The sequence below is a fragment of the Pteropus alecto genome, unplaced genomic scaffold, assembly GCF_000325575.1.
Source record: "Pteropus alecto unplaced genomic scaffold, ASM32557v1 scaffold13, whole genome shotgun sequence".
NCBI lineage: Eukaryota > Metazoa > Chordata > Mammalia > Chiroptera > Pteropodidae > Pteropus > Pteropus alecto.
The window spans coordinates 2,468,422-2,481,301 of record NW_006434373.1 but is presented as its reverse complement, the minus strand read 5'-3'; the positions used below and the strand labels follow the sequence as shown (position 1 = coordinate 2,481,301).

Below are 12,880 nucleotides of genomic sequence, written 5' to 3'. Positions count from 1 at the left end.
CTCCATACTCTTATTTTACAGACTTTTCCTGGCTATTCCTGTTTTTTTGCTATCCCACGTGAACTGTAGAATCAATCTACCTCGTTCTAAAAGGTGGGAATAATATGGACATATGCATACACACCCACACATCCACACATACTCTTTTAAATGACTCGCCAAGTACAACACTGACCAATCGACTCCTTGTTCCACATGTGGCTTCTCTAGCTCACATGGCACAACCCTAGAGGACATGGTTCAGAAATGTTCATGAGTGACGATGAACTGTAAGAGGTATACCATCTATTGCTGGCCTTGAGGAGACAGGGGGAACCAGATTCCAAAAGTAAAACTTTTAAATTTAATTTTTAAGCAGCTGACCACATATCAGGACAGCACTGTTCTCTCTTATTTCCCATAAAACCAACTATAGAAGGTAAGTGCTGAAATGGGGTCCTAGTCCTTGTTAATTCAGGTTATTGTTTAGCTCTCCCTTATTATCATAAATCATTTCAAGTTGGCCCTCGCCCTGGCATGAGACCCTGCTGGTCAGGCCCCCAGCACTGAGACTGAGTGCTCAGCTTTCTTCCCAGAAAGAAGGGAAATGTAGGCCAATGTTCTGAAGCACAAATAACTGGCTTGAATCACTCTGACACATTTATTATGATTTTTCTTAACATAAAATGTGACTGCAAATATACCATGCTGCTATTAATTCCTACCCCAAAAATCCTCCTGTGGTTTTTATCCCTGACAAACTATAAGACTGGCCAAAATTAAAGTCAAGGAAGTGATTCAGAAAAGTATAACATTATAATTTAAAACATTTTAAAAGCAAGTGTTGGAGCAGATGTCACAAAGGATATCACCATTGTTAAAAAAGCCTGCATTAGATAAAAGGAATGGCCTCCTTGTTAGATTCTAAAAACAAATAGGTATTTCCATAACTATGTCTTGAGATATGTGGTTTATCATGTTAAAGACAGACACTATTCTGAGAACAAAAAACTATTCAATATCATATTATCATCTTGCCATGTAACAAATATGGAAAATCAGGTGTCAAATTCTACCAACTTTTCATAGTCTAAGTATTATAAAAAAATTTTCAAAGTAACAACCGATGTCTCTTGGTAACATTTATGAAACCCTCAAAATAACCCCTTATTCTTCATATATTTACTGCTGCCCACCGCCCGCACCTTTCTGAAACCCACCCCTCCATGGACTCCTGGCTCTTCGTCACTCTGCTGACCACCCACATTCCCCCCCTGCCCCCTCCCCAGTTCTTGTCCCTGTCTCCCACTTCATATTCTTTCCCACCAGACCTCACCCTAGGGCCTGACCAGTCTCTGGCCTCCCACCAGCCATGCTCCGCGACTTTCAAGTTGACAGCTCTGCCTCTCCTTTAGAAGACTCTCGGCAGACCCCAATTTACGAAGGGCAGAGACACACTTGCAATAATCTCAGGCTCTGGCTGAGTGTGATGACAGAAGAAACACTGACCTGCTCACCTTCTTCCTTAACAAACCTGCATTTCCAAATGCCACCTCTGCTGCGGTTTTACCTCAAACTGCTCGTTCCCTCACTATATCAGAGACCACTAATTTCTTTGTCATTTCCATCCCAAATCCAGCCAACGAGGTCAACTTCAATCTCAGACCCTCCTCTCCTGTGTGAAGGGCGATAATGTACCACCCCTGGCAGGGTGCTATGAGGTCAGATGTCATAAACACACAGCAGGCTCTCTTGCTTCCCACCGCCACCTCTCCTTCCAGTTCCACCAGATCTACCCTTCACTCACTCCCATGGCCATATTAGTATGTCACAATCTCACCTGTAGGGCCTTAAGTGGCTGAACCCAGGTGGACACCTGACCCCAGAGACACTAAACACAGTTGGGGGCATATGGACATGGGGCAGAGACAGAATCTAATGTTGACAAAGGCTTGAACCAAACCATCAGAGAGAACCATGGATGGGGTGATGAACCCCAAATGCTAGCACTGCCCATCTTCGCTTCTATTCCAGCAGTATCTTCTGACCAAACTGTAGGGTCTTTTCCAACACCAACCACTTCTCTGATTCTCTGACTCTAGCTGAGTGTCCTACGATTTAATTCTCCTCTTTTGACACCACTTTCTGGAGTTAGCAGACTCCAAAAGTTAGGGAATCGGTCCCACAACACGACCCCTACTTCGAACACCAGTTGCAAATGGTGGTCCCCAGGCCATATGCACTTCTGCCTACTGACTACAAATTTGGAGTTTTGATAGAATGAGTCACAGAACTCAAGAAAGCATTCTACTCACTATTACCAGCTTACTATAAAGGACACAACTCAGGAACAGCCAGACGGACGAGATGCACAGGGCGGCAAGGTGTGGGAAAGGAGTGGAACGACCGTGCCTCTCTGGGAGCGTCACACCCAGCACTTCCCTGTGTTCACCAGCCATGCGCTATCTAGCTCTGTCATTTGGGGATTTTTATGGAGATTTCATTACTGGAGAAGGTTGACTTAATCATTGGCCCTTGATGAGCAACTCCGTCTTGGGCCCCTCTCCCCTCCCAGGAGGTGGGAGTGGAGGGATGAGGTGGCAGTGAAAGTCCTCAGCTCTATTCAGGGCTTGGCCTTTCTGACACCAGCCCCCATCCCAAAGCCATCCAGGGGGCCCAGCGACCAGTCATCTCATTAGCATATGGAAGACACTATCACTCCACAGATTCTATGGTTTTAGGAGCTCTGTGCCAGGAATCACAAAGACCAACTATTTTCTATTATACCACAGCTCTGAGTGGTTTGGGTTTCTTTAGGTACCTCAAATTCATTCTCTTTCTCTCCTCACAAAGTCTGCTCTCTGAAACATGTCCTCTCTCAGTGCGTGGCTCCCACTGACCCCTCCCAGTGGCCCTGTCTCTAGTCATGTCCTTCCCACACCTAGAGTGCGCCCTTTCCACTGAACCAAGCTGATTCTGTGCTAGGTCCCAAGAGCTTACAGAACAACTTCCAAGTCCTCAATACACCATCCTGGCCCACAATGCCCTACTACCTCTCTAGCATCACCTGATGACTTCCCAGATATTCCACAGACCCTGGACTGACTGGTTCCCAGACAGAACACGCTCCTTCAATACTCCTTCTCTGCCTCCCCTCACGCCCGTCCCTCCACCCAAAATGTCCTTACCGCTCTTGCTCTTCACATGTCATTTCTACCTAATGCTTAAGATCCTATGTGGGCTAACCTTCTCCAGTAAGTCATTTCTGAATTCCAGGAAGGCTGGGTGATATTCATTGCATCTCTCTATCTGGGCTTATAAACTGTCACATACAGAGCATCTGTTTGTGGGTCCGTCTGCCTCCTGGACACAAGCCAAAAAAGGAACTGTCTTCCTCACCTCTGCTCACATGAAGCCGGGCACAGGCCTGACCCCAGATAGTTCGATGCATGCTCAGGGACAGTTCTGGAAATAGAAATCAAGTCTACTCAAGGGAACACAACACAATGAATAAACTACCTGAACACAACAGAAATGGGAAACCTCACTGTGATGAGGACATGAGGAAATAAGTCTAAAGTTGGAACTGATCTTCAGCACTGCCAGTAACCCTCTCCCTGAAATGATCTGACTCTAAAGAGAGTGATAAAACATCAAACAGACTGCTCACCCTTTAATCTAGCAGTTCCACTTCGGGAAAAATGTTTAAGGAAACAAAAAAGTAGCACCATTTTTAATAGCTAGAAACAACACGAATAGTCAATAACAGAGGGACCTAAGAGAACTGCTGAATACACCCACAGTAGAATGCTATCTAGTTATTAGAAAGGCAAATCAGCAGAAAATAGGAAGATGTGGTTTCTATAAAGTAAATCTGAAAGAAATAGAATATGTAAGTAACCTAAGAGTCCAGATACAAAGATGGTAAATTATGTCCATGTGATAAGAATGCTATAAGTTTTAAAAATGTTCAAGAATATTTAAAAACATGAAAAAAAAACCCTCAAAATATAGTAAGTAGAAAACAGACTATAAACCAATACAAAGTATAAACTGGTTTTCTAAAAAAAGATTGTGTACGTGTACACACATTTCGTAAAATTACAGGAATGTAAAGCACTCAACATAGGTTTTTCTGTAAATTAGATAATTTAACAATTATTTATAGGTCTTTAGAGATAATGGTTAAAGTTGCTACTTATAAAAAATGGAGGTGAAACTTTGAAAGTAGACTTTTAAAACTATAACTATTTATAAAACTAATTTAATTCCTCGTTAGAATTTCTCCAAATTTTCCTTTAAATGTTACATGAGATAGAAGTGCCCTGTTCACATAACAGATGAGAAAATTTAACCTCATATAAATTTCCCTAGCTCAAAAGTGGCCTTTTGACTTCCATCTATAAAGAGGGAGTAGGTGTTATTTACCTTGGAGGCTAAAGGGCCAGAGATAGGATAATGGATTCAAGTCATGAGGCCACCACAGAATGAGGTAATTCAAATTACGCCTGAATTTCCTTTACCAGGACAAAGAAATCCCTCTGGTAATCTGTCAGAGTACACTCACTGGCCCATGCATAGACAATAGGGAAAAGTACATGTGAAAAACAAATAAGAAAAACTATCACATTAGGGTCAGAACACTGACCCTGATCAAGTTATCAATATAATCTTCGACACTCACCTCATTGGCCTTTTTAATTATCTTATCATCCACATCTGTAATTCCCATAACCATGATGATGTTGCATCCAAAAACTCTGGTTAGGATCCTTCGAATTATATCAAATCTAACATATGAGCTGAAAGAAAAAAAATGTTAGGTCGTCTGTAATACAGAAAGTCATCATTGTAATCTTTAAAAATAGTGCATTACATTATTTAACATGCTACTGCCTACCTTCAAGTGTGTGGTATAATTGATAGTTCGAGTGCAGCTAGAGAAAGGAAAAGCTTTTTACTGACTGGTCTCCAAAAGAAATCGACAAAGGTACTGCCTCAATTTCAGGATACAATGTTAACATTCTTAATTTTAGAGCTGTTGTTTACGTTTACATCAATTTAGTTGTATAAAAATGTATTCGTATAATCTCACTAGTTAAAATACTGAGAGATTTTACCATTTTTGTTCATGTTCTAGAATAACTCTAATGCTTCACCATGACAAAAGAGAAGCAAATAACAAATAATTATAAATCAAGATATATACAATCCTATTAAAGGTGTATAATACTACTTCTAAGAAAGGTGCACATGATTGTGGCATATTTAAACATCAACTCATTGACAGAATACAATGATATAATTCAGACTTGTGAAACCAAAAGGTTTTAAAATCTATTAAGATCCATTCAAAATCTCAAGAATCTGGTTTTACATAAAAGCAACATTAGAATTTAAGGTCAATCTCATGTTCATCTCTGTCAACCATACAGACTCTCTAAATCTGTGTTCATAAAATCATTTTCCCTCGAAAACTAGCCATAATCACTCACCCCAAACACAGCTGAGGCCAAATCTGTCCATTCCGAGGACAAAACTCTCTCTGAAAATCCTTGCCAAAATATTCAGCTGTTTTAAGCCTCAGACTACTTATTTATAAATTAGGCAAAATTCCACTATCTCAAGGAGTTGTTGTAAATAATCTTAGTGCCTACACAACAGGAATTCCAACAAGTAGCAGCTACTATCACCATTATCATCACTATGCCTTCCTTTCATCTTGAGTCAAGACTCTACAAGACATGAGATTTAAGAGAAAGAAGAGTTAATGGGAACTTAAAGTGAGAACAAAAGTGAAGTCACATGCTTGGCCCAGAGATGCTCAAGGGCTGCAAGAGCTCCAATTCCTGCAGGTGGGCTGCTTCCCCAGGGGCCACTCAAGTGAACCATGGGAGACTGCAAGGTAGAGGGTCAGAGAACTCAGGCCATCTGCCTGGTTCATCACTTCTCAGCTGTGGGACCTGGGGCTGGTTCGTTAGCCCTCTGCATCCCTCTGCATCCCTCTGCATCGCAGTATCCCCATTTGTAATTTGGAGATAACAACAACACTGTCATTTGCTGTTAGGATTACATTGGCCGGTGTTTCTCAAGCATTTAGAACAGTGCCTGGCACATAGCAAGTGCTATCTGTGCCTGTTAACTATTTTTTAACATAGGAGTTGGTGTAGCTACCCAGGGAGGAAAGTGGGGAGACATAAACTTGGAGAGTAAACAGGACAGACTTGCAGAACCACAGGACAGAACCACAGAGATGTCCTTAAGATTTTGAACTTTACCTTAAGAACAGTGGAGCCATGCCTGACCATCCCTGCCCCCAAGACCTCCCAACTTAGAAACCTTGTAGTACTTAGTGGCATTCTACCTCTCAGGAGCATTCTAAATTGAATGACTCTTCTTGAGGAATGAGTTTTGACCATCAAGGCTTGCACAGTGGTTATCCTTGAGTGGGAGGTGGGGGAAGGAAGTGATGAAGTGGGAAACAGAGGCGGCGTCTGGGGTGTGGTACAATCCTGTTTCTCCACTGAAGAGCCATGAACATTCATTCAGCTGCACACTTAAGATCTGTACTCTTTTCTGTATTTGTAAGGGCAAATACAAATTATAACTCGGAGGCTTGATTCTCTAGTTGAAAGAGAAGAGACTCTCCCCCATTTCCCCCTTCACAATTTATTCCTCAGTCCTTTTAAAATGTATGTCAATCTTTCTAATGGCTAAATAGGCCTCTGTCAATCTCAACTCAGAAAAACTTCAAGAACCTGGGAGCTTTCTATTTGAAATAAAGTCATCAAGGAAAATAATGCTCTATCACCCAATGGGAGAAGGGCCTAACTTGTCACCTGACTCCACATTGCAAACCCTGCCTAATTTAGTGAGTTGTATCCACTTGGCTCTATAGAAAAGTGCAATTTCTTTGTTTTTGCAATCCTTTTAGCAGGTTGCCTGTAATGCGCATCCCATTACGGTTAAACGCTTATTCAATAATAAAAATTGTTTTCTTTCTCTTTTGCCTTCATAGAGAGGTTTTTCAGGTTGGGAGGTTACTTACTGTTTTTAATATTTCCCTAACATATTTTATACTTCAATAAAGAGATCAAAATATGCTTTTTGTAATTAAAAGTATGTTAGCCCAAAGTGAAGAAAAAAATGATTTCTAGATCTTTTGTTATAACAAAACACAAAAAAGTTCAGATCTTACTTTTTTAAATGTGTATTAAAGGTAACTTTTTACTTTTAGTCTCAATCTGAACAAGTTTAAAAGTCTATATACATTACTTATCCTCCATAACTGTTGAGCCCTCATCAAGCGTTTAGGTATTAAGCAGCACTGTACGGGCGTTGTCTCATAAAATTCTTAAGTTCAAAAAGAGGGATACTATTATCATCCCCATGTCAAAGATGAAGAAACCAAAACAATAAAGTGACTTGTCCAAAGTTGGGAAGCAAAAAAATGGTTTAGCAGCCAGAAATAACTCCTGACCAGCTGACTGCAGGGCCCTTGGAAAGGCCCCATCTCACTAAACCCATCAACATAAAATTCCAAAACGGGTCATTTTCACTTCTCATTGCCTCACCTGTGAAATGGGTATAAGTGCTTAGAACTGTTAGAACCAAATGAGACTGTAATGTGTGTGCTTACCATGATACTTGAAATACAGTAATTATTCGGTATTCTTAAGTAGCCACTTGAGATGGACAAAACCTGCAAACAGCTTTTGCTTTATAAAATAAATGACTGAAAATTCAAATTCGGGAATACTCACCAAGCATGGCCAAGGTGTGCATGATCATAGACAGTCGGTCCACAGCTATACCTAGGAACAAAGTTAAAATCCATCACGTGAAATCAATACGCAAGAAAGGACACCACTTTTCTCAGCTATGATTATCATAAAACCACATATATTTTTTTTTAAGTAACTACTTTTGGGGATTGCATAGCTGGGATCCTATTACTTGAATCTCTAAATTCATATCCAAACCCTGTCAATTCACTGTGACTATACCAGTGCCTTCAATGGTGCCTCCCATGTATTTTATTACTTACTGATTTCCACCTGAGCTCCCGCCCCCAAACGTGCTCAGTCCAGTCCTTCCCCCTACCTCCCACAACACCCCGTCCCCACCCCTAATTCCCAGGGGGCTACCAGGAGGCGGCGTCGGCGCTGCCCACGATTAAGGGGTCCTTCCTCCGAGTGAGGCTGTTGTACACCTTGACGCCCGTATCGTGGCCTGCAGGTTGCAGCCAGCCCTGCTCGCGCGCCCCCGACACCGCCCGACCTAGGCAGGGCCCAAGGCCCAGCGTGGCGGGAAGGAACGGGGCGCCCAGACGAGAACCGAGCGTGCGCAGCATGACCTGCCCGCGAGCCTCGCGGAACTAGGAGACTTGCAGCTCCTGGGAAGCTCACCACGCCCACTTCTAAAGGCCCCGCCCGGCTCCGCCTATCCCGGGAGGTCTCGCCCCTCCCATCTCGGAATTCGACCTGCACTGCCCTGCGGTCCGGAAAGAGGACCCACCCCAGAAAAGGGCCCGCCCAGCTCTGGCTCCGCCCACCCCGGAAACAGCGGTAGGGAAACGGCGGCCCGGCCTCTCTCAGGCCAGTCTGCGGGGGCAGGTTAAGAGGGCCGGCTCTGGGTGGGGAAGGGGAGCCAGCGCGGAACATTGTTGGAGCCCCAGGAGGCGGGAACAGACGCTCTGTCCCTCCTGGCGAAGGGGCACCTCTCATCAGCGCAGGTTGCTCCGGTACTGACGTGGTGTGAGTACCGGAGCCACCTCCGCCCAAGGCGCAAGAGGTTTCTGTGGGCTGGCATTCACGATGCGGGCACCTGCCTCCAGCTACTCGCCTGCTCGCGAAGCACGTTTACAACAGACGTGTTCCCAGAGCGTGTTTGCACACCCTTCTCAATCTCCAGATGAAACACCAAAGCTAGGAAAGCACCCATTCATCAAGTACACGTAGTAAAAAATGTCTGCTTGGAAATCATTTTAAGGTTAAAAGTTCTATCATTTCGTCTCCTAAGAATAAAAACATTCTGAATTGCCGTTTTAGTGGAACTTTTTAAAGGTGGCATCACTTGAAGTTACTTTCAAATTATCTCGACAAACGTGCTTCTGTTGATATCTTGCAAAACTGTTTTTTTAAAAAAATCTTTACTTTTGCAGTCCTCGAATGAGCAGAGGTTCCTCAATTGCTATTTTTGGTTTGTTTTGGTAGTTCTATTGAAAAGCAAATGCTTAAGTAGAGACAAATTGGTATGTTCCCAGAGCACTTAAAATTTTTTTGAGATCCCTGGAGTCCAACTCTGCAATTCTGATTCAGGCTAAACTAGTCTAAATGTAAACTATGTCCTAAATGCATAACACTAAAATATTAGAACCTGTTGTTGGAAAATTAGGATACCTTTACATTAATAATGCTAAACAGTACTCCCTGACTATTCGAAGTACTACTGGAGTATTGTCCTTTCCTTATTGCCAACACTTATCTGATGTTATTTTGTAATTGTCTCGTTTCTACTACAACATGCATATTTCTCTCCCTTAGTATTTTAGATTGTAAGTTCTTTTGAATCTCTCTCACTGTACCCAGCACTAAATTCAGAAAAGGTCTACTGAATTAATCTCTGATGTTATCCACCTGTTGTGCAGGTGGGAGGAAATTTGGGCATGTAAAATATCTAATAGGGGAAGCTCTCATCCAGTTATTAGATGTGTCATTAGATGGGTCAGTAAAATAAGAAAATGAACAAAAGGCTTGACCGCAATCTGTAAGAACACACAATTCAAAGAAAAAGCTAGTTTGAAAACAAATTTAATAACATTGAAGACCAAATCCTGCACACAAATCTGGATAGCTGCAACATTTGAATTGGCCATAGAAAATTATGATTTTTAAATTAACAATGGTATCTTCTGTCTTCAGAAAACTGGTCATGTAATGTGTTCAAGCCCTTGACTGGCAGCATTCTACCTTAAGTCTTGAGAATAATCAAAAATGATAAACATAACCCATTATTTAATGGTTAAAAATGATTCCTTTCACGGGTTGAATATTAAGGTAAAGTAAGTGACTGGGAAGGTTTACTAGTATATACCAAAAAAAGAGAATCTGATAATTTGAAGTGACCCCTTTCTAATCTAGGTCAGAACAAAGAAGTATATTAAAATGATCCAAAATATTGTGAAAATCGTTTCTTAGTCCTTAATGACAATATAAAAAAATGTGGTTCTCAGTGTTATATTATCTCTCAATGCAAAATCATGTAATTCTAAAATAGAAGAGGAAGGTAGCATATTGTTTAGGACATGGCAAGTTTGAAATGAATGTTTATTTTTTAAGTACCTCAAAACATGAATTGTACATTATCTCTTTTTTAGTCCTGTCGGTTTGAGTATCTTCAGTTAAAATGGAAATATAATTTTAGAAAAAAAGATTTAATATCTATTTTTATAACACACTCCCAAAAGCTAAAGTGAAACCACCAAGATTCTTCACTATATCTTCAAAATTAGTTGTTTTAACTATTGGTCTTCTAACCTCGTTCAGAAAACCATGAAGTCATTGGTATATATTTTAAGAACTGTGTAAAGCTAATCAATAAAATATTGTCTGACTAATTAGTCTAAGGTGTAAATTAAAACGTCTTACAGAACGTAAGCTCCTTATTCACTACTGTATCCCCCAGGGCATAGAACAGTAACGAGCACATTGTAGGCACTCATTACATATTTCTTGTTGAATGAATAAGATGTCTTTGTGTTTTAGTGTCTGCAAAGTCCATTAAAACGTGAGGAATCATTCAGATAGTGTCGCGATTTTTGAAAAAGATAACCTAGTTCAAACTTCGGTTTGATTATCATTGGAAGGGGTAAATGATTTCTAACCTTCATTCTTAAGTTCAGATAAACACTACTCACTCTAAAGCCAATGAATGCAAGCATTAAAAGAACCTCTTTCTTGCTACTGTACTTTAAAAATACCGATATGCTCTTAGAGGAAAATGTATAACTTTTCTTAATCAACTTCGTACTCTCTATTCCATGTAACAATTCCGTATCCACATAATACTCTTTTGTGCATACCAGTGGCCAATAAATTTTGTTGCATGAAATGAAATCTTAGGATTTGCGTTTAACTGGGCCGAGACTAGAAGACGTGTGAATCTATGAGTAAAATAACAACCATTTTCCCCAAATATCAAAGTGAACGTTCTCTTGAAGTGGAATTGGGTAAGAAAGTTTAAGAGTGAGGCTCAAACCCTTTTACTTCAAAGCGTAAGTATTATTCGTCGTTTATCACAGTGTAACTTACATTCCAATGTGAAGAATCCGTTTCGAAAGACGAAACAGCTCAATTTAGTCTCGTTTGTTGTACTGATATCCATATCACAAGATACCCAACAGATCGCTTTGAAGAGCAACACTGCAAATAATAATCTATTTTATAAAAATTGGGTTGGCTCGAAATATTACTGGATTACATGTAGTAATTTTTCAAAATTCCCAATGGTCTTGTCACAACATTGTATGGTCGAACATCTTGAATTTCAATACCAGAACGTGCGCCCGTTTAAACTGTAATGTAACTGCTTTATGTCTGATGGAGTGCCCTGTATGGCAACAGCGCCGTACCGAAGATAAGGCTGACCTTCTGAATAGTAGAGGAGGAAAAGCCGAGCACTGCCCTGGCACAGAGATGGTAGAGACGTCACGAGGCTTGAGGGATCAAGCTACTTTACAAGGCTAGAGACAACAACAAGACAACCCGCCCACCTCAGGAAAGAAAAGACGACGCAGACAGCAGAGCTCATAGGACAGGATGCAAAGGCGAACACCAGAGGAGATCGCCGCTAGGAATCGTGCGCTAAATCACAGGCCGGAGTCGGGTGGACAAAGGTAGAGATTGGTCACGCCCATGGGGAGGGGTCTCAGACGGAAGAGGCTGGTCTGCGCGCGGGCCCGTCGTCTAGGCAACGGGATCATCTGGGCCGGAGCTTTTCAGGAAGCCCTAAATCCGGGAGTTTGGGGCGGGGAGAGGAGCCGGTGGGGAGGGGCTGAGACGGCACAGAGAGACCCTAAGACCCCAGCAACCTTGCTTTTGGTAGTCTTCGGAAGTGAGAAAGCGGACTTTGAGAGCAGATTCCAGGGCACAGGCGGGAAGGGGGCAGGGTCGCCCGCCCTCTGTGGGGATCTGGCCCGGAAGCAACTCCCCTCTTGGGCCCCTTTGTCTCCAAGCCGCTCGCCGCTGGGCTTCGGCCATCAACACAAAGGGAGGGCAGTGATGACCGCGCAAGCGCGCGAGCCGCCAAGGCTGCTGGGAGTGGTGGTCCGGCTGCGGAATGGCAGGTCTCCCGCGCGGGTTCGCGGCGGCCCTGGCCATACTAGTACGCATGTGCCATCACTTCCGCCTTGCTTGGCCCGTCCTCTCTTTCCAACCCTCCGCAGGACGCGGGTTTCTAGTACTGTACAGTAGTAAGAGCCCTGGAGGCGTTATCCGACCTCGTCCCGCCTTCTCTAAATCTTGATTGGGCCACTGAGATGAAGGCGGCAGTGAATTAGCTTTCAGGGTTGCCAGTCTGTTCCAGGACCTACTTATAACCCCGCTGGGCGGCGGGTACGGGAGACTGGGGCTGAGAAGGGATCGGGGTTGGTGGCCGGGGCGTGTGATGATCTCGAGGCAGCTGTTCCCGAAGCAGGGTCCGTTCCGGCTGGGTTTGGGCGAGTCTGGCTGCCACCCCGCATCCTCCGGCGGGTATGCAGCACCGCCCGACAGTTCTGCCTCCATATGCGAAACTCATAGTAAAGTTTGCGCCTCGCCTACCGCCCCCTACCCCCACGACCCCCGCCCTGGCAAAAGTGACAGACAAAGCCACACCCCCGCGCGGCGGGGCCGGTGAGGGG

General features: G+C 43.0%; 1 protein-coding gene across 2 annotated transcripts in view; it reads right to left on the bottom strand.

Annotated features, from left to right (window-relative positions):
* CARS2 (cysteinyl-tRNA synthetase 2, mitochondrial) overlaps positions 1 to 8,385 on the bottom strand; it is a 39,117-nt gene extending 30,732 nt beyond the window's left edge. Inside the window, exons 1-3 of one of the 2 annotated variants that reach the window (XM_006909362.3) lie at positions 8,127 to 8,385; positions 7,743 to 7,793; positions 4,664 to 4,781 (exon numbers count right to left, since the gene is read on the bottom strand). In XM_006909362.3, coding sequence (XP_006909424.1) covers positions 4,664 to 4,781; positions 7,743 to 7,793; positions 8,127 to 8,332 — 375 coding nt within the window. In that variant the 5' untranslated portion in view covers positions 8,333 to 8,385. Of the gene's footprint in view, positions 1 to 4,663; positions 4,782 to 7,742; positions 7,794 to 8,126 lie in introns of those variants that run through there. The other variant, XM_025044968.1, reaches the window with a different exon arrangement.
* Between the last annotated feature and the right edge of the window lie 4,495 nt (positions 8,386 to 12,880).